Source organism: Bufo gargarizans, chromosome 2 (assembly GCF_014858855.1).
Source record: "Bufo gargarizans isolate SCDJY-AF-19 chromosome 2, ASM1485885v1, whole genome shotgun sequence".
NCBI classification, from domain to species: domain Eukaryota; kingdom Metazoa; phylum Chordata; class Amphibia; order Anura; family Bufonidae; genus Bufo; species Bufo gargarizans.
In genome coordinates this window covers 554,368,439-554,396,074 of record NC_058081.1, presented here as the reverse complement: position 1 = coordinate 554,396,074, position 27,636 = coordinate 554,368,439, and the positions used below count along the sequence as shown (strand labels likewise).

General features: G+C 41.0%; 1 protein-coding gene across 2 annotated transcripts in view; it reads left to right on the top strand.

Annotated features, from left to right (window-relative positions):
- The first annotated feature begins 662 nt into the window (after positions 1–662).
- Positions 663–27,636, top strand: part of LOC122926676 (insulin-like growth factor III) — a 68,965-nt gene continuing 41,991 nt past the window's right edge. The window contains exon 1 of one of the 2 annotated variants that reach the window (XM_044278129.1): positions 663–883. In XM_044278129.1, coding sequence (XP_044134064.1) covers positions 673–883 — 211 coding nt within the window. In that variant the 5' untranslated portion in view covers positions 663–672. The remainder of the gene's footprint in view (positions 884–27,636) is intronic. The other variant, XM_044278128.1, reaches the window with a different exon arrangement.

Genomic DNA, 27,636 nt, shown 5'->3' with positions numbered 1-27,636 from the left:
ATAAATTCTGTATGTGTCTTTACATAGAAGGATTCTGGGTCCAAGAAAGAGGATTACATGGTGTAGAGCTCAGGTAATCCGATGCTTAAATTAATATCTGTAATTATAACCACTCCACCGCCAAAGGATCTGCAAGGCTGTATAGATCTCATCATTGTCATTGATTTGAAACCTGTTCCTGCTGTTGCAGTTCTACAACTCCTGTCATGCCCAGATAGCAGCAGTCTGTCAGGGCATGATGAGAGTTGTTGCTTTGCACCAACTGGAGACCCACAGGCTGGGGAACATTGTATCACACAAATGGATGTTCCTATAGTGAATTTTACCCTACCCCTCCGCCATGTTGTAACCTGCCATCAACATCTCTTTAAGGTATGGTGCTTCTTGACTTTGACTCTTTATATGTATGTATGGTATATACTGTATATGCCTATATTCACATTAGTGTCTACTAAAACGTTGACCATTACTGGTTTTCAGTTACTCTATCCTCCACCAGGAATAATACTTGAAAGAATCTCGGGGAAGGGAGGAGAAGGCAATATTTGGGTTTTGCACTGAGCTTTAGGTTTAGGAATACCCTCCCCCCTTTGTCTCTCCCAGCTGGACAGCTACTAAGGAACCTCCTCCACCTTTCAAATCCATATATTGCTGAGTTGCCCTCTCCTTCTCATGGACTTCTCTCTCTCCCAGACAAACAGCTCCTGGACATCAGAACTGGCTGTTACATGGTCTGAGAGATCCCACAGTGCAAAGTCCTGTCAGCAGCCCTGTGAGCTGTTAAAACATTTGCATGCCTTCATACAGTCGATAATACAGGCCACTGACAGTCATGTATCTCCAAGACTGCAGAAACCCAAAAAGGCCAGACCTGACAAGAAAGGTAACTTCATTTTACTTCCCATTTCTTTGTCCTCCTCTACATTGACCTTTCACCCTGTTTGCTTGCTAAGCTATTCCACTGGTTCTGATTTTTGCAAAGAAAAGTCAGTCATATACTTATATAGGGTAAAAGAAAACTGTCTGGACCTGGACACTGCACATGTTTAACCCATGCAAACCCTTGCTGCACTCCAGGCACTGTTGGCATTGGCACGGTTAACTAATGCCATGTATCAGCTGCATTGTGAGCTGCTTAGAAAACTACATGAAAATGACTGCCAGGGTGCTATATAGGATATTATTTTATACTGCATAGGTTTTGTATTTTATTTTTTTGCCGTGTGACTAATATTGACTTTCAAAGAGCTAGAATTTTGTTTTACTGCACAAGAATCCCAGAAACTACGATTCTCAGGAAACTTGGATGCTAAGAGTTGTAGTTTCATATCTTGTTCTTTTTCATTTTATATATTATTCAACGCTTTAGTCATTAATTGTTGAAGAAAGAAAAAGAAAACTGCAGCAAAAACAGTCTGCCATGTTATTTTGTAGGCAATATTTTATTATAACGTATTTTATTATTTTTACTTTATTTTTATAAATAATAGTATATGTCGACTTTTTACAGTTTTATAGAATTAATCTGCATAAAACATTGAACAACTTTGTAAATATTTTACTTTACCTATCTTGTACTGAACTGAACTAAATTACCGTTTGCATTATAATCTTTCTATCATGATATACATTATAAAGGTGCTATCCATATACCAGGTATAGTACAGTAATTTGATGTAGAAAGATCAAACTCTTGTGATGCTTAAAGGGGTCGTCCAGGATTAGAAAAATATGGTTCCTTTATTCCAGCACCTCACTTTACCTTCAGAGCTGTAATACCACACCCAACCTATTGACAGGTGTGGTGCTGTTTTTGGAAGAAAGCTGCCATCTTTTTCTAATCCTGACGTAACCCTTTAAGCTCTTAGGGATGTTTCTGACTAGCTTGCTGACTTTTCACTAGAAAAATGCAAAACTGTGACTGCAGCTTGAGAATATAGAAAAATCTGAGATTGGCAATGCAGTACATTTATAAAGTTGCTCAACTTTTATGTAAGTTTTATTTTATTGTAAACAAAGCTGTAGCTAGGGGTTTCTTCGCCCAAAATTCAATGAGATCCTCCAATACAATGTTACTCAACACATACATATTGTGCATACATAAATATTACACACATACATAGACATAACACAAATGACACTAACAAATATTTATAATATCTACATGCAGATACACACAACACAGGTACAAACACATTCCATACACATATTATACATACCTACCTCTCCTGCAGAAGGGCCGTGGTACGCAGAGCAGAGCCTTTTTCCTTCTTAAAGGGAACCTGTAATCAACTTTATGCTGACCGTATAAAGTAGTGACTAAAATGCTGATTTCAGTGGTGTCACTCATGAGCTAAAAGTAAGTGGTTGCCGAGAACTAGTGTTGAGCACGAATATTCGAATAGCAAATTCTTATCGCGAATATCGCCACTTCGAGAATTCGTGAATATTTAGAATATAGTGCTATATGTTTGTTATATCGAATATTCAACATTTGTTTCCCATCTGAACACATGATTCCTCTCTGCTTCTTGCTTGTGGGCCAATGAAAAGGAAGCAATGTCAAGTTCACAACCATACTTAGTGCACCAATCAGAAATCTGTGGTCAGACCTGCTAAAATGTGAAGTGGCTCGTAGTGCGAAAAAATATTCTAATCACTGCCGATTAACGCAACCGCGAATATATTGGAACACTTGACTCTATCTGCATATAAAGCTATTGTAATGTTCTGCCGTGCCAACCATTTTCTCCAGTCTCAGGAAACTTATACCAGCTTGAAAAATGTAGCCAAAGTGACCCACGCCTGTATTTCACGTTATGAATTTGCATTACGCGATTTTTACATTGCCGATTTTTCGCATTTAATAAAATAATCTCGAATTCTCAAAATTCGCGAATATATGACGAATATTCTACAAAATATTTGTGAAATATTGCCGCTCATCACTACCGAGAACCAGCATCATAATCATTGCAGCACAGACCTTGAAAAGAGTTGAATCTACCTGAGAAGAGTCCTGGTTATCCATGAATTCCTGCTCTCCCTGCCCACCTGATGATGATTGACAGGCTTCTACCTAGTTTTCTCCCTTTCTCATCAGCAGATGTTTGAGAGTGCAGGAGATTATAAATAACCATTACTCTTCTCAGGTAGATTTGACTCTTTTCAAGGCCTGTGCTGCAATGAGTCAGTCTTGACAGAGCCGCTTCCCCTGTCAGGTTACAGCAGCCGTTATGAAGCATTAGCTTTTGTAACGTTTTGTAGTAAAGACAGAGGATGGAGATAGAAGGCAGCACTATATCTTGACAGCTCTACCTAAGCTGGGGCTGGTGTCCCAGCTGCCTGGTTTTGCTATGCCCCTGATGTAAAAATCAGAATAGTGCTGGGCATACCTTTTTAAAGGGGTTGTCCAGGTTCAGAGCTGAACCTGGACATAACCCCTTCTTCCCCTACTCAGCCCCTCTGATTGAAGCATTGGAGCATTTCATGCTCCCCCTTGCCCTGCACTGCATTTCCCAGGGCAAGGGATGTTTGTTTACCTTTTTACACTATTAGGCAGAGGGCAGCACTAAAGACCACCCATTAGTGCCGGTGATGTCACCGGGCTAACTGCTAGGCGGAAGCCTCAGTCTAGCATAGCCTGGTACATCATCGGATCTTAAGAAAAAGCTCTTGCCCTATGCTATACAACGCAGGGCAAGGGAGAGCATCGGAGCATGGTGTAGTTTCCAAAATGTGGTCACTTTTTGAAGGTTTCCATCGTAGGAGTACCTCAGGATCTCTTCAAATGCAACATGTTGCCCAAAGACCATTCCAGCAAAATCTAAATCTATCACATATGGTAAATGTAAATTGCTAACTATTTTATGAGATATCACTACCTGTCTTAGGCTACTTTCACACTAACGTTTTCTTTCGCTATTGAGATCCGCCATAGGATCTCAATAGCGAAAGAAAACGCTTCAGTTTTGTCCCCATTCATTGTCAATGGGGACAAAACTGAACGAAACGGAATGCACCAAAATGTATTTCGTTCCACTCGGTTGCGTCCCCATTGCAGACAGAAAATCGCTGCGATGCGGTGCGGAGCAAGACAGATCCGCCCTGACACACAATGTAAGTCAATGGGGAAGTCAAAACTGATCCATCCCCCGCTGACTTTCAATGGTGTTCAAGACGGATCCGTCATGGCTATATACAGTTGCAATAAAAAGTATGTGAACCCTTTGGAATGATATGGATTTCTGCACAAATTGGTCATAAATTGTGATCTGATCTTCATCTAAGTCACAACAATAGACAATCACAGTCTGCTTAAACTAATAACACACAAAGAATTACATGTTACCATGTTTTTATTGAACACACCATGTAAACATTCACAGTGCAGGTGGAAAAAGTATGTGAACCCTTGGATTTAATAACTGGTTGAACCTCCTTTGGCAGCAATAACTTCAACCAAACGTTTCCTGTAGTTGCAGATCAGACGTGCACAATGGTCAGGAGTTATTCTTGACCATTCCTCTTTACAGAACTGTTTCAGTTCAGCAATATTCTTGGGATGTCTGCTGTGAATCGCTTTCTTGAGGTCATGCCACAGCATCTCAATCCAGTTGAGGTCAGGACTCTGACTGGGCCACTCCAGAAGGCGTATTTTCTTCTGTTTAAGCCATTATATTGTTGATTTACTTCTATGCTTTGGGTCGTTGTCCTGTTGCAACACCCATCTTCTGTTGATCTTCAGCTGGTGGACAGATGGCCTTAAGTTCTCCTGCAAAATGTCTTGATAAACTTGAGAATTCATTTTTCCTTTGATGATAGCAATCCTTCCAGGCCCTGATGCAGCAAAGCAGCCCCAAACCATGATGCCCCCACCACCATACTTCACAGTTGGGATGAGGTTTTCATGTTGGTGTGCTGTGCTTCCTTTTCTCCACACATAGTGTTGTGTGTTTCTTCCAAACAACTCAACTTTGGTTTCATCTGTCCACAGAATATTTTGCCAGTACTTCTGTGGAACATCCAGGTGCTCTTGTGCAAACTGTAAACGTGCAGCAATGGTTTTTTGGACAGCAGTGGCTTCCTCTGTGGTATCCTCCCATGAAATCCATTCTTGTTTAGTGTTTTACGTATCGTAGATTTGCTAATAGGGAAGTTAGCCTATACCAGAGACTTTTGTAAGTCTTTAGCTGATACTCTAGGATTCTTCTTTACCTCATTGAGCAGTCTGCGCTGTGCTCTTGCAGTCATCTTTACAGGACAGACATTCCTAGGGAGAGTAGCAGCAGTGCTGAACTTTCTCCATTTGTAGACAATTTTTCTTACCATGGACTGATGAACAGCAAGGCTTTTGGAGATACTTTTATAACGCTTTCCAGCTTTATGCAAGTCAACAATTTTTTATCGTAAGTCTTCTGAGAGCTCTTTTGTGCGAGGCATAATTCACATCAGGCAATGCTTTTTGTGAAAAGCAAACCCAGAACTGGTGTGTGTTTTTTTTATAGGGCAGGGCAGCTGTAACCAACACCTCCAATCTCATCTCATCGATTAGACTCCAGTTGGCTGACACCTCACTCCAATTAGCTCTTTGAGATGTCATTAGTCTAGGGGTTCACATACTTTTTCCACCTACACTGTGAATGTTTACATGGTGTGTTCAATAAAAACATGGTAACATGTAATTCTTTATGTGTTATTAGTTTAAGCAGACTTGTGATTGTCTATTGTTGTGACTTAGATGAAGATCAGATCACATTTTATGACCAATTTGTGAAGAAATCCATATAATTCCAAAGGGTTCACATACTTTTTCTTGCAACTGTAAGACATAATACAACCGGATCCGTTCATGACGGATGCATGCGGTTTTATTATTGTAACAAAAGCATTTTTGCAGATCCATGATGGATCCGCAAAAAAATACTAGTGTGAAAGTAGCCTTAAAAACGGAGAGGGGCTGAATGGGGGCAGAAGGGGTTATGTCTGGGTTCAGCTCTGAACCCGGACAACCCCTTCAAGGAACTAGTATCGAGAAAATTTGATTCTACTGTTTCAAAACCAAATAAAATTATTTACCTTTTTTTTCGGTAACATTTTCTTTTTTTTCACTGAAATAAATGTAAGAAACATTTATCACAAACACTACAGGCCTACAAAAGGATAAAAGGCTAAATAAAAAAGGATAAAAAGCTAAAATGACTGCACATAAACCCTACATTGTGTGGAGAAAACTGTATATAATATGGCATTGGTAATTTGGTGTTATAATTTTGTTAGATGTGATTATTAAAAAAAGAGATGCAGAATGAATCTACTTCATAAATCAGGCTCAGAATGAATCACACTCCTCAAATAAATCCATTTTTCAAAAAGAAAGTTAAAACTGAGCACACTTAAATTAATTAGATTTGTTACGAATTTCACAAAAATTAGTCTGCCAAAAGAATACAAAGTTTTTTTTAACCTGTTGCTGACCACCCATAGACTATAAGCATCCTAGGGGTTCAAAATTGCAGCTGCATACTCATACAGATGCTGAGTGGGGGGACTGCTGTCAGTGGCAGCAGGGCAACCCATAGAGAGGATAAGAACACAAAGAAACGTTTACACAGCGCTGAATGAGCACTGTATGTACAGCTGAGGAAGCGATATGCCACTTTCTGTTCTGGCCCGACGGTCATGTGACTGCCGGGGCCGCAAGACTACAGCAGCTGCCAGGACTTCCTGAGACCCCAATCAGCCCTGCAGTGAGGCTGTACAGCCTTTGTGGTGATTGCATTTCCCCTGACAGCCTGAGTTACTGTAGAGATCAACATAAAAAAAAATTGATGTTAAATATCCCCCAGAGGTCTTATATGACCTTATGGGGGACACAAAGTGTAAAATAAAAGTATAAAAAAATGGATAAAAATAAAAAGGTTTCACATACTGTATATGAAAAGCTCCCATTTCCCCATTAAGTAATTAAAAAATTGTTAAAAATAGAAAAGAATTGACATATTTGGTAGTGTTGCGTCCGTAACGAATGGCTCTGTAAAAATATCATAAGATCTATACCAGGGGTAGGCAACCTCTGGCTCCCAGCTGTTGTGAAACTACAATTCCCAGCATGCTCCATTCATTTCTATGAGAGTTCTTAGAAGAGCAGAGCAAGTATGCATACTGGGAGTTGTAGTTTCACAACATCTGGGAGACGGAGGTTGCCTACCCCTGATCTATACTATCAGGTGAATGCCGTAAAAAAAGTAAATAAAAATTATGCCAAAACAGCTTTTTTTGTCACCTCGGCTCCCACAATACATTATATCAAGTCATCAAAAAGTTTTATGTACCCCAATATTGTATTGATAAAAAGTACAGTCTGTCCTGTAAAAGGGAATCCCTCAGATATCTATGTTGGCAGAAAAATAAAAACGTTATGGATGTTAGTATAATGCAATGCCAAATATAACATATTTTTAATAAAGAGTGATTTTATTATGCAAAAGTAGTAAAACATGAAAAAATCTATATAAATTTATCGCCATAATCATATTCACATGCAGAATAAAGTTATCATATATACCAGATGATAAACCTCATAAAAACTAAAACTAAAAAAATTTGATAAAAAGTGATCAGAAATCCAAATGGTGCCAATAAAAACTACAGTTTGTCCCACAAAAAAAAAGCCCTCACAGAGCAAAGTCAACAAAAAATAAAAAAGTTATGGGTCTTAAAAACCATTTCAGCAAATTCCATGTTAGAAAATCCAGATGATGCTCCTTCCCTTCTGAACACTGGTGTATCCCCAAACAGCAGTTTACGACAACAAATTGGTGTTACAATATTCTGGAAAAAACGGATAGCACATTGTGGGGTGATATTCTCCTGTTATCCCTTGTGAGAAAGAAAGTTTTGGCCTAAAGTTCCACTTTCTTAGCAAATGTCATTTTTCAGTTTCACAGCCAAATGTTATGAATTCTATGAAACGCCTGTTGGGTCAAAGTGCTCACTCCACCCCTTAAAAATTAATTGGGTGGTGTAGTTTCCAAAGTGTGGTAACTTTTTGGAGGTTTCCATTGTAGATCTCTTTAAATGCAACATGTTGCCCAAATACCATTCCATCAAAATCTAAATTTATCACATATGAATGTAAATTGATAACTATTTTATGAGATATCACTACATGCCTTAAAAGAGGTTCAAATTTAGAAAATAGTACATTTTTCCAAAGTTTTGGTAAATTTTGGATTTTTTTTATACATAAAGATAAAACATGCTGACTCAAATTTACCAAATTTACCATTAACAATGTGTCACAAATAAACAATCTTAGCATTCCAAAGTTATTACCATATAAAGTGACACATGTTAGTTTCACAAAATTAGATTTGGCTAGGAAAGGGGGTAAATGGCCTGGTCTGGGAGTGGGTGATTAGTTTCAGACAAATCGCGTACAAATGGCCCCAGTGCAAATTGGCAGGGAAAACAAGTGGGAGGAAGTGGGGGAGCTTGCCCTGATTTGCTTACATGCTGGCAGACAGCCTAATTAGCCAATCAGGGGGTCCTTCTGCTCAGAAGCAGGAAGCACCATTCTGTTCCAAGCTAGACTTGTAAAAGTATGGCAATGTCTGGCAAAAGACAATTGCAAAAACAAGCCAGTTACTAGGGACACTATAGGGAGAGCATATGGAAATATAATTGTGAAGATTTTAGGGTTTTATCAGGGAAAGCGTGAGGTACTGGTCACAACCCAAGGTGTTTCATAGAGCTTGTTGGAAACTTTTGTATAACAAAATCCTGCAAGAAACTCTTATATTTTTTTTTTATTATATGAACAATAAGACAGCATTTTGTTTTGTAAAAAAAAAAGTTTCTACAGTTCATAGACTTATTGCCAGCACCCCAACGGCATATAATCTTCTGCAAACACTGAGGAATTGTCCCTTTTTCTAAAAAATGGTTTTCATTTACTGTTTGTAATTTGGCATTTCAGTGCATTATACCCTTGTTATTTAGTGCATTTGCATATCACTGCAAGATAACTTTCAGCATTACAGTAAACACATTTTACTGCAATAATGCCAATATTATACACATGTTATTAAACACATTGCATATTACTGCAAGATTCCAAGTGTTATATAGCAAATTCATGTTACTGCAAAAGCTTTATTGTTACCACTGGAAATTGTCAATACCAGTGTGCATTGTGTTTGTGGAAGGTGGGAGAGCATTTCATTGTGCCCCTGTTTTTTAATTACAGCAAAAACACTTGCAATTTTGCTAGTACAATTTAATAATCTGTGCACCAAACCTGTGGACTGGATAGATCACTCCTCTCAGAAGTGACATCCACATCATCCTGCTTTGAGTCTGACACCGTGCCTTGGAGACAGGGTTCATAGCATTCCTCCTGGTCCTTCTCCTTGCGGCTCCAGAAAAGCCTTTCAGTTGCATCATCTTTTGTCTTCCCTGCCCCCTCCTTGTGGGGAGCTTTTTTTTTTTTTTTCTGACAAGAGGCTACAAAACCCCACGTTCTATAGAAGATACTCAATATAGTCTTTCTGTTGATGATATGTGTAAGAAGCTTCAGCATTTGGACTGCAATGAGGAGGAAGTCCAGGCAGAGGCTGTGTTGGTAGATAGCTGTGTTGGTGGTGGTAGTAGTAGTAGTGGCACTTGTAGCCATGGTGGTGGCAGTAGGAACAGTGATAGCGACAGTGACACTCTGAGGAATACAGAGCAAAGGACTGGGAGGGGACAAAGGAGCCCACAATGACATATCACAGTCTGATAAAAGTGGTAGGGAGGGTGAGAACTATGATAATGACTCTATGTTGGACAGGACCTGGGAGCCAGATCAAGGTTCTAAAGAAGGAAACATCAGAGAAGAAGGGTGGTGGATGTGGTGGCAATAAAGAGCAGAAGCAAAAGCCAGATCTGCTTCTATTGTGATCAGGTTGTGAACTGGTGATGATAGGGTGGGTACAAGATCGAAAACAAAACCACAGCCCTATGCAAAAGCTGCAAGATGGGCATTCAGACACAAACATAGGTAACAGGGCTCTACTGCAGCACATGAGGTGCCATCAACTGATCCTGTGGGAAAATAGAATGAGCAAGCATTCCAAATCAGAACAAGTCTGTCCTCCTTTTCCTAGTCTTCTTTGTGGTCCACTTCCCCAAGCAGTGTAATGTAATTTGTATCATCATCAGCTGCTAAGTCTCCTGCTCAGACTCCTACTTCTCATTGTCCTCCACCCGATTATGAGACATCTGTAATGAAATGTGTGGCCATGAGAACTTTCCAAAATGTAGTTCTTGTCTAAAATTGAATTATTTTCTATGCCATCAGCCTCAGTTTTTGCAATATCCCATGTCAGACTTTTGGCCAAGTTCTGTAGTGGAGCAGTTGCATTCCTTCCCCAAAATTTCATTCCTTTCTAAAATTTTATTCTTCTCTATGCCGTCAGTTTGGACTTTTTGCCAAACAGGCATCCATAAAAATTGTATTGTCATCATGGAAATATGTTGCAGTTCTGCCGCTTCACCAAAATGTAATTTTGCTGTATGATAATTATACTTCAGCCCAGCTTTTCTTTTTTAAATTATATAAAATTGTATTATTTTCTAAATTATTGTGGTCTTTTCCCCATACATGCCCTTTTTCCTAACCCTATGGACCTCTGGGCAGGCAGATTAGAACAGTGGGTGGAACTGGTCCAGCTTGTCTACTGTCTTGTCCTGCTTCCAGTATCCTCTTAGAGAGGGTTTCTGCTTGGCAGGTGGCGTCATCACACTCAAATGAACAAACTTGTCCTCCACCATTATACATAACGTCACATTTGCCAAAATGAATCAGGCATGGATCCGTGAGGATTTCCACACTGATGATGACAATGGCTATTGATTGCCAGCATTAAATTTACTCAGCTATTGATTGCCGGTCCCATCACGCTATTGCTGTCACTTCTATTACCCCTCAGGTACTACCATTTCCCCTACATATCTGACTATTACCCCTACATTTTCCAGGCTTGTTCAACTTCAGAACAAACCACTGTTTCTTCTGACTAGTAGCACATTTTTGTATAAATATGGACAAGCATACTGCCTCGTTAATGCATAATTTTTAGAATCTTGTGCAGAACAAGCCACTGTTTCTTATGACATTAACATGTGTGTGTGTGTGTATAAACAAGGGCAGGTATCTGCGCCAATAAGGCACAACTTTTTACACTTGGTCCCAACAAGCCACTGTTTTTTTTTCTGATAACACTGTGTGCATTTGAACACAATCTGCCTCCTATGAGGGCCAATTTTTTGAAAATTTGTAAAAAAAAAAAATTACAAAAAGATATACAAAATCTGGGTCCCAGGAGACCTCCGAGTATAGTATACCAATTTTCAGACTAATTGGAGCATATTTGATTAATGTACAGTCAGTTCGGACACAAACTGATAAAAAAATATATATATATTTGACGAAATCTCAAGAAGTTCACTCATCTCTACACACAATGCCTAAAATGTTGCATAAAGTAAAAATATCTGTATCTTAGCAACACTGACATTTTACAGCTCTACTAATGTGATACATACAGCCCCAAATCCTACATATATCAATTAGCCACACTGAACACTTTTAGACAGGTTAAATTTTATTTATACAAAGCAGGCCATTGCCTCATTTACCTGCTGTTCCCACTTTACTGAAATAAATATCATGGAATGCCAACATTCAACTATAATGTGAAGTTAATTTTTACCAATCGTCTTGTATCAGTAGGCAAACAGTGCAACGTGCAATTTTCTAAATCAGATGAATCTCACAAACGGAAAGCCAAAACGCTAGTGTGAAAGTAGCCTCGCAAAAGCCCTATTTTGAGACCTTTTGAAGACAGAATGCTGGAATGCAGGGTCGGATAAATCCACCCCATTGAGTTACAAAAAATACCCCTTTTTGACAGAAGTGTCACTTTAAACCAGCAGAATTGTATCCAGCCAGCTTTACCCTCTATGCCAGTGTAATGACAGTGGGACCCTGAGAGTATGTCCACATGTGACTGAAACGCTGTTGATTTTCATGCAGTAAATTTGCAGTGTTGCCTAGTACCAGCAAAGTGGGTGACATTTAAAATCCCCTCCACATGCTGCATAAAAAATTCAAAGCGTAAATTGACTGCAGATCTCCACCGTTTGCAATACAGAGGATGAACTCCATTTGGCGAAAGTCACATGGAATGCATGTGGAATAAAATACATGCAGTTTTTGCTGTGTTTTTTGTGGAGGTTTTTGCCACAGAACTGATGCAAAAAGCACAGATATTTCAAATGTATGTTCAGTCACACTTGGACATACCCTAAAGGTACAAAAATTATTTTTAACAGAAATGCAGCGAGGTTATCATGGTCCCCCCCCCCCCCCCCTTTCCTAGCATCACCAAATAACAAAGTGACCTTACTAAGGTACTAAATACTCTTTTGGTAATAACGTTAGTAACTGCTACATTTTTAGAACCCAAAATTCCAAATAATAAAATGTTTGCTGTTTGCTGTTTGCTGATTTGTACAGTCGTGGCCAAACGTTTTGAGAATTACATAAATATTGGAAATTGGAAAAGTTGCTGCTTAAGTTTTTATAATAGCAATTTGCATATACTCCAGAATGTTATGAAGAGTGATCAGATGAATTGCATAGTCCTTCTTTGCCATGAAAATTAACTTAATCCCAAAAAAAACTTTCCACTGCATCTCATTGCTGTCATTAAAGGACCTGCTGAGATCATTTCAGTAATCGTCTTGTTAACTCAGGTGAGAATGTTGACAAGCACAAAGCTGGAGATCATTATGTCAGGCTGATTGGGTTAAAGTGGCAGACTTGACCTGTTAAAAGGAGGGTGATGCTTGAAATCATTGTTCTTCCATTGTTAACCATAGTGACCTGCAAAGAAACGCGTGCAGCCATCATTGCGTTGCATAAAAATGGCTTCACAGGCAAGGATATTGTGGCTACTAAGATTGCACATCAATCAACAATTTATAGGATCATCAAGAACTTCAAGGAAAGAGGTTCAATTCTTGTTAAGAAGGCTTCAGGGCGTCCAAGAAAGTCCAGCAAGCGCCAGGATCTTCTCCTAAAGAGGATTCAGCTGCGGGATCGGAGTGCCACCAGTGCAGAGCTTGCTCAGGCGAATGGCAGCAGGCAGGTGTGAGCGCATCTGCACGCACAGTGAGGCGAAGATTTTTGGAAGAGGGCCTGGTGTCAAGAAGGGCAGCAAAGAAGCCACTTCTCTTCAAAAAAAAACATCAGGGACAGATTGATCTTCTGCATAAAATATGGTGAATGGACTGCTGAGGACTGGGGCAAAGTAATATTCTCCGATGAAGCCTCTTTCCGATTGTTTGGGGCATAAGGAAAAAGGCTTGTCTGGAGAAGAAAAGGTGAGCGCTACCATCAGTCCTGTGTCATGCCAACAGTAAAGCACCTTGAGACCATTCATGTGTGGGGTTGCTTCTCATCCAAGGGAGTGGGCTCACTCACAATTTTACCCAAAAACACAGCCATGAATAAAGAATGGTACCAAAACACCCTCCAACAGCAACTTCTTCCAACAATCCAACAACAGTTTGGTGAAGAACAATGCATTTTCCAGCACGATGGAGCACCGTGCTGGAAAATGGTGATCAAATGGTGATCAACAGTGACCAAAACGTTGACATTTTGGGTCCATGGTCTGGAAACTCCCCAGATCTTAATCTCATTGAGAACTTGTGGTCAATCCTCAAGAGGCGGGTGGACAAACAAAAACCCACTAATTCTGACAAACTCCAAGAAGTGATTATGAAAGAATGGGTTGCTATCAGTCAGGAATTGGCCCAGAAGTTGATTGAGAGCATGCCCAGTCGAATTGCAGAGGTCCTGAAAAAGAAGGGCCAACACTGCAAATACTGACTCTTTGCATAAATGTCATGTAATTGTCGATAAAAGCCTTTGAAACATATGAAGTGCGTGTAATTATATTTCACTACATCACAGAAACAACTGAAACAAAGATCTAAAAGCAGTTTAGCAGCAAACTTTGTGAAAACTAATATTTGTGTCATTCTCAAAACTTTTGGCCACGACTGTACATACAGTAGCTTGTCTTTAACCCTTATCAGAGCAATAAAGTTTCTTCTGCCTTAGGCTCCTTTCACATCACCGTTTCTCCTTTCCGTTCTCCGGCTCCGTTGAGGAGCCTGAGAACGGAAAGGACAGATTCTGCAGATAGCTGAAACCCAACTCAGCGTAACAGAGCCCAAAGACCCCATAGACTATAATGGGGTCCGTTCGGTGTCCGCTCAGAATATGATTTTTGAGCGGAGACGAAAGTCCTGCATGTGTCAGAAGTAATGTGGATGCCAGGGAGCGAGGTAAGTATAACCTGTGTAAGGGGCCCGGGAATTTAGGGAGGCATTTTAGGGGTTAGATAACCAATTTAACTAAATTTTTCCTGTTCTGTGAACAACATTAACCCCTAAAACAATGGCGGAATTGCAGTGTTTTTTAATCCAGTATGTTTGATGTATCCTAAAATGGTGACACTAAAAATACAACTTGCCCCACAAAAAACAAACCCTGATTCTTTAAAATAAATTTCACTGAAGAGGTTAAAACCAGATGGCGACACATATCCTTTTTTAAAATAATCTTTTAGCATTTTTTGATTGCAGATTTTTTTATTTAATTTCCTGAACATGATTATGGGGACTGCCATAATCATGTTCAGAAATAGTCACCATTTAGAGAATTGCATTAGGCCCTTTTCACACGAGCAAGTTTTCCGCGCAGGTACAATGCGTGACGTGAACACATAGCACCCACACTGAATCCTGACCCATGCATTTCAATAGGGCTGTGTACATGAGCGTTGTTTTTCACGCATCACTTGTGCGTTGTATTAAAATCGCAGCATGTTCTATATTCTACATTTTTTACGCAACGCAACGCTGACCCCATAGAAGTGAATAGGACTGTGTGAAAAATGCATTGCATCTGCTAAGAGATGTTGTTTGTATACATTCAGTTTTTTTATCACGCGCGTGCAAAACACATTAAAATGCATTGCACTCGCGCAGAAAAAACTGAACAACGGAACGCAATCGTAGACAAAACTCACTGAACTTGCTTTCAGAATCGCACGATTTTCCCGGAACGCACCCGCAACACATCCGGACCTAATCCACGACGTTCGTCTGCAAGGGGTCTTACAGTAACCATGAGCCATAAACACAAGGTACAGGAGTGGACCTCGTTGACTTCTATAGGAGAGTTCTCTAGGCTTGCTCGATGACCTGTGCAGAAGTCAGATGGGAGGAGATAAGCTTTGACAATCACCTGTTGTGAGTGGTGGATCCTGTGTTGTGTATATATAGAGGTGATATATATCATTCTAATCCTGCTTGTAATGTTAAGCAGATAACTGCAGTAAAGTGATCTGTACAGACCAAGAAGTTGCACCTATTATAAAGCAGACCATACACATTCGGCTGAATTTTTGGCAGACAGCTATCACTCCCGTCTCCCTACTGGCTGCAACATACATATACATGCTCAGCTCAGTTGAACGTGTCTGCATATACTAGAAAAACAGCTTCCAAGGCAGTTCTGGCAGCAGCTTATCTCCCCAGAGAACAAAAGGATCAGGCGAAAATATTCATTTTGCCATATTCTTCTCTTCCCCAACATCATCTGTCAATGGAGAGTCCGAAGCTCCCCACACACCTTAGTTCTCGGCGGGTTCGGCTGACAAAAGTATAAAATGTTTGACCAGTTTTAGACTTAGTGGCCAATGTGAAAACTGCAGGATTTTGTTTTATTTCTATTATTTGCAGTACCCCAGTACCAGGCGTATCTGCAACTGTTTGATAATGTACTGTTAAGGTAATGTTCTGCACTTCATGTAATTTAATGCACTGTATGCTCAGAATGTTACAGCATGAGCTAGATGTTGCTAGGACTAACATCTTGCCCCAGCCTACTCTGGAGCTGAGGGTGTGGGCTGGCCACACCCCCTAGTACCAGGAGATTGTAGTTGTGCTAGGAGTAGGCAGTGGCGTCGCCGGGGGGAAGGGGGGGGTCAGAGGGGGCCACGGCCCCCCTACATCACGCTGTCCCCCCCCAACTAAAATGCCCCCCCAACTGAGCGGCTGCAGCCAGGCACAGGGAGATGAGCGCTTCCATTGCGCTCATCTCTATAGTCATCTGCCTGTGCTGCGGCGGGGCAGATGAGGGAGAGGTGTGTCCCTTCCACTTCCTTTGATAGGCTGCAGGCACTAGGCATCATCGCGCCGCCTGAGCCGTACAGCGCTGTACACAGGCTGGAAGAGGCCTGCGTCGCATCGCTAACATAGAGGTAAGTATAAGTGGTTTTTTTTTGTTTGTTTTTTTTACAATAGTTTTACAGGCACATTAGAGGGGCTCTTGTTACTGGCACATGATGGAGGGCTTATTACTGGCAGATGATGGAGGGCTTATTACTGGCAGATGATGGAGGGCTTATTACTGGCTTATGATGGGGGGCTTATTACTGGCACATGATGGGGGGCCAAGTGTTGAAGTGGTGTCCGAGATCCCCAAGGGCCAAGTCAAGTAATTGTAAGTTTTCATGTGAAATATGTTTGTTATACACATATAGCATACACTGTGCCCCACAATATACAGTATACCTCTACATTGTGCCACACAATATACAGTATACCTCTACACTGTGCCCCACAATATAGAGTATACCTCTACACTGTGCCACACAATATACAGTATACCTCTACACTGTGGAGTCTGTTCTATAAGCACCCTTGTTCTGTGGCGGCGGACAAAAATTATCTGGAAGTGCCCCTCCCGAGACCAGGCTCTGGATCCGCCACTGGACCGCTCACAGGAGTGTATTGTACATTTCTTCTAAACTGTAATCCGTATCCTCTGACCTGCAGAAATCAGCACTCGTTCGGTAACAACTAACAGGCAGTGCCTGTAGGCTGTTGCCTGGCCCTGTCACTGAAGCTAGCCGTGTGGTGTAAGGTTAAGGTACTAGTAGAGATGAGCAGCCGCTTAATCCTGATTTAAAGTTAATGTTACTGCAGGATATGGATTACAGTTTAGAAATGTCAAATGTACACTTCTGTGAGAGGCGGGGAGGGGGATCTGTGGATGACACCGTTATAGGGAGGGGGATCTGTGGATGACACCGTTATAGGGAGGGGGATCTGTGGATGACACCGTTATAGGGAGGGGGATCTGTGGATGACACTGTTATAGGGAGGGGGATCTGTGGATGACACTGTTATGAAGGGGGAAATGGGGATGACACTGTCATGGGGTGGATCAGTGGATGACACATATAGCATAAGATGCTATATACGGTATGTGTCATCCACAGATCCCCCCCCCATAGCAGTGTCATCCACAGATCCCCCTCCCTATAAAAGTGTCATCCACAGGCAACTAGGACATGTTGAAATCTGAGTGATTTTTTTTATTTATTTTTTAAACCACAGACAGCAGGACTTTTCTTCCCTTTTTGTGGTTTTAGGTATTGGGTAAAGTTTCACAGCATTTCTAAGCATACTTGTGTAAATGTATCGTTGTTAGAGCTGCCCCCCCCCCCCCCATACTTTTGTCCTGGCCCCCAGTGTGCCCCCCCAAAATTTGAAAGCTAAGAGATGCTAATGGGAGTAGAGAGTGTGAAGATAGGCCTGGAGGATGCAGGAATCAGACATTATGTGCTCCTCTTATCAGGCATTCAGCTTCAATACTTCCAGAGGCTAACAGATTCTCATGTGTCCTCTGCTACCATCACAAAGACAGAGAAGAAAGATTTTGGAGAATTTGCATGGCTACAACGAGTGTCAGCAAGGTAATCAGTATAATGCATTACAGACTTTACTTCAGCAAAGGGGGAACAAGTTAATACACCCTATGCATCCCAGAGTAGTGGACATAGAGGCTGCAACATTTTAGTCAGCAAAGTGATCAGCGTACAACATTTCAGACTTCTGCATGGAGGGATAATGCACACTTCAGGTACAATCTTGGCCAGTTGTATTATTGGAACTACATGCCATCATGTGAAATGTGGACGTTCTGACAGATTGTGGTTGCTAACCAGAGATCCCAGTACTAGAGACTGTAGAAAAAGAAAGAGTAATCTGAGGGCAATTGCTGTAAACATCTGTTTAGCTCATGCTTGGACATCTAGAAAATGTGCATTGTGTATACATAATTGCTAGATGTACTACAACTCCTATTATGCACATATTAAAAACAAACTTTTGTTAAAGAGGACCTTTCACCGATTATGACACTGTGAACTAAGAATACAGACATGGAGAGCGGCGCCCGAGGATCTCACTGCACTTACTATTATCCCCTGGCGCCGCTCCGTTCTCCTGCTATGCCCTCCGGTATCTCCGGTCACAAAGTTATGGTAGGCGGAGTCTGCCCTTGTTCTTCTGTAGTGCTGGCCAATCGCATTGCAGAGCTCACAGCCTGGGAGAAAATAACCTCCCACGCTGTGAGCTCTGCGCTGCGATTGGCCAGCGCTAGAGCAGAACAAGGGCAGACTCCGCCTACCATAACTTAGTGACTGAAATCTCTGCCTACTATAACTTAGTGGCCAGAGATACCGGAGCGTATACCGGGAGAACGGAGCGGCGCCCAGGGATAATAGTAAGTGCAGTGAGATCCCCGGGCGCAGCTCTCCATGTCTGTATTCTTAGTTCACAGTGTCATAATCGGTTAAAGGTCCTCTTTAAGTTCAACTTGGCCTGATCTCTGACTCTTAACAGTACATAGTGGCCATTGCATTTCCATCATGTGCCCTGCCCTGCAGCCACATGGACATTTAACATCAAGGACATCCCCGAAATACCAACAGGCAGGGAACCCACAACAACAGGGTGTATCCTGAGGGAAAAAAGGTGCATCTCCTTCACTGCACCAACCCCTGTGAGCAATGGCCTGAGGGAGTACACTGTGACACATCATTATTATGTCCACTACCGCTCCCATCCTCTGTGCCGACTCCTCAGGGGCTCACTGCATATTGACATGAAAAATAAAAAATAAACACCAAAAATTATTAAAATATTTATTTAACATGAAAACATAATTTAAGCAATAGGTCATTTTCTGATGATAAATTCCCTTTTAAGGGGTTGTCTCACTTCAGCAAATAAGCATTTATCATGTACAGAAAGTTAATACAATGCGCTTACTAATGTATTGATATTATCCATATTGCCTTCTTTGCTGACTAGACTAAGGGGCTTCTATAATAGAAACCATTTTAGAAACTACACACCTCAAATTATTTAAAAAACTTTGTTAACCCTTTAGGTGTTCCACAAGAAATTTCAAGATTTCCCTTTTTTGCTAATTTTCAATTTTAATAATTTTTTTTCCTGTAACACAGCAAGGGTTAACAATAAATCAAACTTCAATATACAGTTTACAGAAACATTTCATATGTGGTTGTAAACTGCTGTATGGGTACACTGAATGAATCAGAAAGGAAGGAGCGCCATATTGTTTTTGGACGGCACATTTTGCTGAAATGTTTTCTGGGCCTTGTCCTATTTGAAGAGACTCTGAGGCACCCCTACAGTAGAAACAGTAGAAAAAAGTGACCCCATTTTGAGAACTACACCCTTCAAGGAATTTATTGAGGGGTGCAATGAGTGCTTTGACCCCACAGACGTTTCATAGAATTTAGAAACACTTGGCTGTGAAAATGAAAAATTCCTTTTTTTTTATTTTTTATGCTGCTTTAGCCAAAGATTTTTCAACAGGACACCAGGTCAAAAGTCACTGCGCAATTTGTTATAAATTTTATTCTGAATATGGCAGAACCCCATATGTGGTTATAACTGTGGGCATGTATGGGCATACCACAGGGCTCAGAAAGGAAGGAGCAACATGTGGAATGGTTTTTGAGCACCATATCGCATTTGAAGAGACATAAAGCTGTGTGACTGTATCCATAAACTGCAAGTGCTGATTGTGAGTGTGCAAGAACACACTCCATTGACAAGGGAATGCTAACAACTAAATGTATTAATTTCCATGAGGAATATTAGAATCACAGCACAAAGTTCTCAGAAAAAATGCTCCGGAATTGATATGATAGTTTAGTATTTACTAAAATAGACATGTTAGGAGTGGTGACAGATCCTCTTTAATTGGGTTTCTGGGCTAGACAATGATCTAAAACAAAAAAACATGTCTACAGCTGTATGGTTGAGAAGAATATCAGTAGGCCAATCCAAAACTTTAAATTAATTGTGAAATTACTTTTTTCACAAGAGTGATTTGGGTGTTGGATGATTTAACCTTAAAGAATTTGTCTGAGTGTTTAATACTGATGACCTATCCTCAGGATTGATCATCAGTATCTCCTGATTAGCTGTTTGAAGAGTCTGCAGTGCATCTGTGAGCGCCCTGGCTTCCTCACATCTTACTAAGCACAGCGGTGTCCTTTGGATAGTGGATTTGCTTAGTATTGCAGCTCAGCCCTATTCAATTGAATGGGACTGAGCTGTGCCTACGCAATGCGATTGATGAAAGGGACGTTATAGGCCTACGAAGAGGCTGTGGCGCTTATGGAGTGCTGTGGTCTCTCCAAACAGCTGATCAGCGTGAGTGCAGGGAGTCAGACCACAACGATCACTTATTCCAGATTTTATGTAAATTTTCAGCTTGACTAGTAAAGTGCTCAAGTTCTAAAGTAAAAAAGTCACCTGCTCACCGCTACTATGTTCCAGTGCTGAGTGTCCAGTCCAGCTCCTTCCAGTCCCTGGCTTGTAAACTTTCAGAAGGGGCTACATGCACTCGGCAGCCAACTGTTGCCAGTCACTACTGAGGCCAGTGATTGACTGGAGCGGTAAACCTGAGCCTGTCTGGATGTGTTCAGGCTGGAGACCGGAAGAAGTGATTGGAGAGAAGTCTCTCTCCAATCTTGCCCTTTAGCAGTGGCCAATTAATATATCATGCAGTTATGGTTTTCACAATTGAAATGCCCAGCTACAAGTTTACAGAGAGTTAGGCTAGGTTCACATCACTGTTTAATTTTCTTCTCCCTCAGAAGAACAGAAAAAAAACAGATTTTTTTATTTTGAGCATCGTTTGCTTATTTGACATCTGTTTTAGTTATTTCCTTCTAAGATCTGTTGTTTTTGATGAAGGAAAAGTCTTCCATTAAGGGCTTCACCACTGCCCCCAATGCCCCCCTTCCCCTCCCCAGTAAAAAAAACGGACCTCAGATGAATGCAAAATGAGCACAACGGATGCTAAAAAAAATATTTTTTTCTTTTTCTGTTTGATGGATCAGAAGAACGGAAAACTAACTGGTGATGTGAACCTTTTACAGCTGCCTTGTTTTTTTTGTTTTTTTTTCAGAAAAGTAATAGACACACCAATGTTTGTGTTTTGGTCTGCCTGCTGAAAGTTTTTTTTTTTTTACCTCTGTTTGAGGATCTATTATCTTGTCTTCTCTACCTATGAACAGCTGTGCAGCCATAACTCCCACTCCTCACACAGCCAAACAAACATTTCAATATTTGTCTAGAGACTAAGAGATGCAGATTGTCGATTGGCCGTGGATATCACATCGCTGGCAGCCATGCTGTATCTTTCAGTACCATGTTTTTAGTGAGGCATTAAAGGGGTTATCCAATGTGTAAAACATGCCCCCAATGCCCGGGACCCACATATAGATTATACTTACCCTGCTTGTAAAAGGCATTGTTCCTGCTCCCCGCATTTCCCAATTGCGTGGATCAAAACATCCGGCAACGGGGGTGGGGTGGGGTTAGGCAATAGCAGGCTGGGACGGGGACGAGCCTCCCTAGCACAGCGGAGATGCAGCAGCGGCCGTGCAGGAGCTACGCGAGTGCCAGGGAGCGGGGTAAATATAATCTATATGAGGTGCCTGGGCATTGAGGGGCATGTTTTACACGTTGGATAACTCCTTTAACCAAGTGCAAAACAACAAGTAAGTTTCAAAGATATGAGAGCTGTTTAGATTCTTGGTATGTTTGGTAAGTTTTTGAATTAGTGTGAAAATAAAGCAAAAAATCCCCATATATAACTCCTACTGTATATAAAAGACTATAGTCTTCCCATCTTAAGGTAGATGGCATAAGTCTAGGATATGCCACAAATTCCCAATAGGTGTGAGTCTCACCTCTAGGACCCGCCCCTATCTCCAGAACGTGGCCCTCAAAGTGAAGGAGAGTACACCACACTTGCACTGTGTTCTCTCCATTCACCGCTATGGTACACCCAAAAATGGCCGAGCCAGCATTTGGCTATGTTTGGAACTCCCATAGCGGTGGAAGGCACCTTCTATTCAGATGCTAGTTGCAATAGATCTGCAGTACTTTATATGGCTGAAGACTAAAGAGCATCCTTTTCCATCGCAAAATCTGCAATCAAAAAGCCAATAGCAGCTTTCTATTAACTTCAGTGGAAAAAAGGTCAACACGTGCACATGGTGGCATTTTTTCCACCACTAAATTGAGATCCACTTCTGAAGAGGCACATAACTACTTAGAAGCGGATTGTTGGTGGATTTTGTATTTAAGTCAATAGGGAAGCAGAAAGAAGCACTAGTAACTTTCAAGTGAACGTTTCTGAATTATCCCAACCAAGGGCTGTAATCCTGGATTAAAAAAATACACTGGGAAAACCTTTTCTAAAACCTTTTCTAAACCAAAAAGTCTTCTAAAACACCTGTAATACTCCACCAAATTAGAAATCTGCCACCAAAGATTACCAGTTTTAAGCTACTGATCTGCTACTGATTTTTCTGCTGCGGATTTTGCCATGTGAATTTAGCCTTAGGGTTGGGTCACATCTGGTATTTTTTATGTGTGGGAGTAAAACAGAATAGCTGGAGGAAACTTACATAAACACAGAGGGAACATATAAACTCCAAGCAGATGTTGACCTTGGTCAGATTTGGACCCAAGGCACCAGTGCTAACTAGTGAGCCACTTTGGTGCGTTTTTGATTGTGAAACTGCCGTGGAAAAAATGAAAGCTGCATTGTGATGGGTTATGGCAAACATGGACAGATTTTCATGTTTTGCTAAATTCAGTGCTGTACTCAGTTATTTCTGTCAGTTCCATAGAGAATGTTAGCCCCTATCCTAAGGATCGAGGATGACTTGCAAACTTGGCACAACTTCTTTGGACAGCAAGTTATAGAGCAGGAGGAGCTGAGCAGATAGATATATAGTTTTGTGGGAAAAGAATCAGTAAAATGTATACCTTTAAAGAGAACCTTTCACCTGGAAAAACATTGTGTACTAAGTGTCCTTACATATACAGCGGCGCCCAGGGATCTCACTGCACTTACTATTATCCCTGGGCGCCGCTCCGTTCTCCCGTTATGTCCTCCGGTATCTTCGCTCAGTAAGTTATAGTAGGCGGAGACTGCCCTTGTTCTGCTGGGCGTCTCCTCCTCCTAGGCTGTAGTGCTGGCCAATCGCAGCGCACAGCTCACAGCCCACAGCCTTGGAGTTTTTTTTTTCTCCCAGGCTGTGAGCTGTGCGCTGTGATTGGCCAGTGCTACAGCCTAGGAGGAGGAGACGCCCAGCAGAACAAGGGCAAACTCCGCCTACTATAACTTACTGACCGATGATACCGGAGGACATAGCAGGAGAACGGAGCGGCGCCCAGGGATAATAGTAAGTGCAGTGAGATCCCTGGGCGCTGCTGTATATGTAAGGATACTTGGTTCACAATGTTTTTCCAGGTGAAAGGTCCTCTTTAAATCTCTGCTTTTTTCAAGTCAGTTGTACACAGAGGTGTCAGTGATTGATAGCATTCTTTGTGTAAGTGTATATACATAGATAGCTGTCAGTCACTGATAGTTGTACAGGGGGAGGTGTTATCAGTGATTGATAGCATTCTTTGTGTAAGGGTACTTTCACACTTGCCTTGTTGGATCCCGGCTGCTGGTGTTGGTGGAGCTCCTGTTGCAGGGAGAGGTCATGGTCAATCTGTGCCAGCTACAAGCCCAAATGATACACCTTCCTCGTAGACGTAGATGCACGTACACAACAAAAACTTCAGCATTATTTTGTAGGCCAGAATACCAGTGAGGCCAGAACAAGTAGCGGTGGTAATAGATTGGGTAGCTGACAGTGCCTCGAGTTCCTTCACATTGTCTCCCACCCGGTCCCCAGCTGAAAGCGGAGAATTAGCACCTTCCGCCCATGGGCATCTGTCTTTCACCTCACCACCTTGCAAATCAGTAAAGCAGTCTGAGCCCCAAGTCATGCAGCAGTCTCTTATATTTTATATTTATGCAAATTAGGTATTTTGAGTACCGAGGGGCTGGTGTAGGTCTTGGAGCACCACTAGTATTCCCCTCAGTGTTCCGTATACTCTCCCCTCCTATTTAATTGACAGGGCTAAATAGTCCTGTCTAATAATGCTTGTGCTATGCCTCACTTAGTTATTAGTGGTCCAGCATTATTTATGGGGTAGAAAGCAGAAGGAAATTAGGGGAGGAGAGAACACTTACTGAACTTGCAATCCTCTTAGTTGCAGCGCTCCTATGCTGTCTGTGATGCTGCAGGCCGCAAGCTTGCTGGCTGGGCACCTCTCCTCCACCCCTGGAGCTTGACTACTCCCGTGGCTCTCAAAGGGCTAGTGAATGCACCCTAATTCTCACTAGCCTATTTTTGGGCACTACTAATGAAGCTGCATATTGCATGCTGGCAATATGCTTGGGGTTTAGTCCTACAGCCCATTGCAAGAGGTACTTCTATTTCATATGAAGTTGTATTGTGATATACTGACTTATTATTACCTGGACACTAACACTGGCACTTTCTTTATATGAATTGTGTTCTGTTCATGTGATGTCACATTAAAGGGGTTATCCAGATAAAGATACTGATGACCTATCCTCAGGACCCCACCGATCAGTTGTTTCAGGGAGCCGACCCGCTCACCTGAGCTGTGGTGAGTGCAACCGGCTCCTAGCAATTTTCCAAGTTTTTAATTGGTTTTAATATATTGAATTGGAAAATATGAAAATTTCAGTGGCTCACCGGCAAGTGCTACCATGAAAACAGTGCTCGCTCCAAGGGCAACACCCCAAGCCCGTAAATAGATACTGTGCGACAAATAGAAATGAAGATTGGAGGGCAATTTAAAATATCAGGAGATCAAAAGGAGTTTTAGTACACTCTATAACTATATTTATTATAATAAAATTTGTATTAAAGGACACCCTGATAAAGTTACAAAAAAATGATAGGTCAATAAACCAGAAAAAGTTAATATAATACAGTAGACTGCAGTCTCAATATGGTTATTCCTTATTTCAGGGAGACTCTCCTGTGGATCCATGTGGATATCAGTGCTCTGCCCCTGTATATAGGATAGGATCATATTTATGGTGCTGAGCACTGTCTCCACCTAGGGCATCAACCCCCACTGGTAGAAACTATGAAATGATTGTAATAAAACAACAATACAAATTGTGATGTTTCCCGATCAATACACAAGCCCCTTATCTGTTTTATCAATACAACCTTGATTGCTGCATTGACAAGGGTTTAGATATGATATCCGGACCTCACTTGCGGTTACCTTATGTATTTCCGCAGTCAGCTTGCAGGGAATGCCGTTTTTAATGTAATGATCGATTTGCAGACAATGCCATATTGAAACAGTATGTCTCTTTATCTAATTGATTGCCACAAGGGCTACGTTACCCTCCGCTGGACTTGGAGAGATCGTGCCGGCTTGTAGATGTCTCACAGCCATCCCGAAAGATTGCGCTCCGGTTGGGGTCCCATGTGGCGTCCCACAAATGCAAGAATCACCATCCCTTTCTTTGCTGCACTATCTGTAAGTCAGGGATGATCATCCACTATCATGATCGAGTTTCTATCTTGATGCATTCCAGTAATACAGTTTACGGTATTTCCATAAATTCATATACTGTCTTTGGTACGTATACTGTCTTTATTTGTACCAAACGGACTACGGTCCCTTCCTCAGTGGTAGACAGTATACTGATACTACCGGTAATTCCGTTTTATAGTGAGGCTCATATTGCGGGGAGGTAAAACCTTGGAGGAACATAACATATGGAGTGGATTCCAATGGATCAGCAGATGGTGACACACTCCAGCAAGGTTATGCAGATACTGTGCGTCTCTCATGCGATAGTAATTCAAGATGTGCAACATAATAAATAGACAAATAAATAATTTGATAAATACATAAATAGATGCCTTACATCCAGAAATAATAAAAAACAATAAATAATATACTAAATATTATGAACTACATGAGGTGAATTCAAACTGATTACTACTATGGGACGATTTATGTCCCTGATTTCCTTATTTTTTATGGTACAAACTGATTTATACTATACAGAGGCGGAGGTATATCATATTACAAATAAAATGACCCTAATATAAATAATTAATTATAAAATGACCATACATTTGATAAGTATGAAAGTGATTATACAATTGGTGACTATAATACTTCCCTATGTCCTAAAATTGGTAGTGTAGTATAATTGATAGTGTAATAAAATTGATAGTGTGATAAATTTATAAAATAATAAAATAGATAGTCGTAGTCTAAGAGACTGGGGCCGATGTGGAAGAGGAGGTTGGGACGCTGGTAAACAGCCTAGCCCCGATCTCCCGTCACCCGCCCCACCAGGTAGAACTTAAATTAGAGGAAACCGAATAATTCCATCTCTGCATTAAGGCCAGTGGGGGATAATGTATCAAATTCATAAATCTTCCTTGCCTCTGCTCTGGACATTTTTGCAACAGAGTTCCCCCCTCGCCACGATCTTCTAATTTTCTCTAGGGCTGCAAACTTGAGTGTACTGGGATCTTGATTATGGAATAGTTTGTAGTGTTGTGAGACCGAGTGATTTTTAAACACTTTTTTGATATTAATAATATGTTTTTTCAATGTTCTTTTCGTCCGTCCGATGTACTGCTTTCTACATGGGCATTCCAAAATATAAATCCCTTCTGTCGTATTACATGACAAACTAGCCTTAATTTTAAAACGGAAAGAATTTTGAGTCAAGTGGATTTCCACGGTCTTTTTCGAGAAATTGGTAATTCTACAGTTGTTACAAACTCCACACACCTGTGAAAACCTTTTAACAAAAGCCAATTCGAGTTGGCCCCTAATGTTGTTCTCTTTCTTATAGATGGTGTGACCAATAGGTCCAGATTCGGTGCCCTAGTATATGTTATAAGTGGTTTGGGGGTCAATAGAGGGCCTACAACTTTTTCCCTCAATAGATGATGCCACTGTTTATTTATAATCCTCTCTATTGTTTTATATTGTGCATTAAATGGAAGTATAATTCTTAAGTCACTATCTTGTGTGATAACCTTTTCTTTAGTTTTGAGGAAATTTTCTCTATCTAGACCTCTCTCCTTGTTAAGTGACGTCTCCACTAACTTTTCTGGATATTCTTTAGAACAGTTTGTAACTAAAGAATATCCAGAAAAGTTAGTGGAGATGTCACTTAACAAGGAGATAGGTCTAGATAGAGAAAATTTCTTCAAAACTAAAGAAAAGGTTATCACACAAGAATTATAC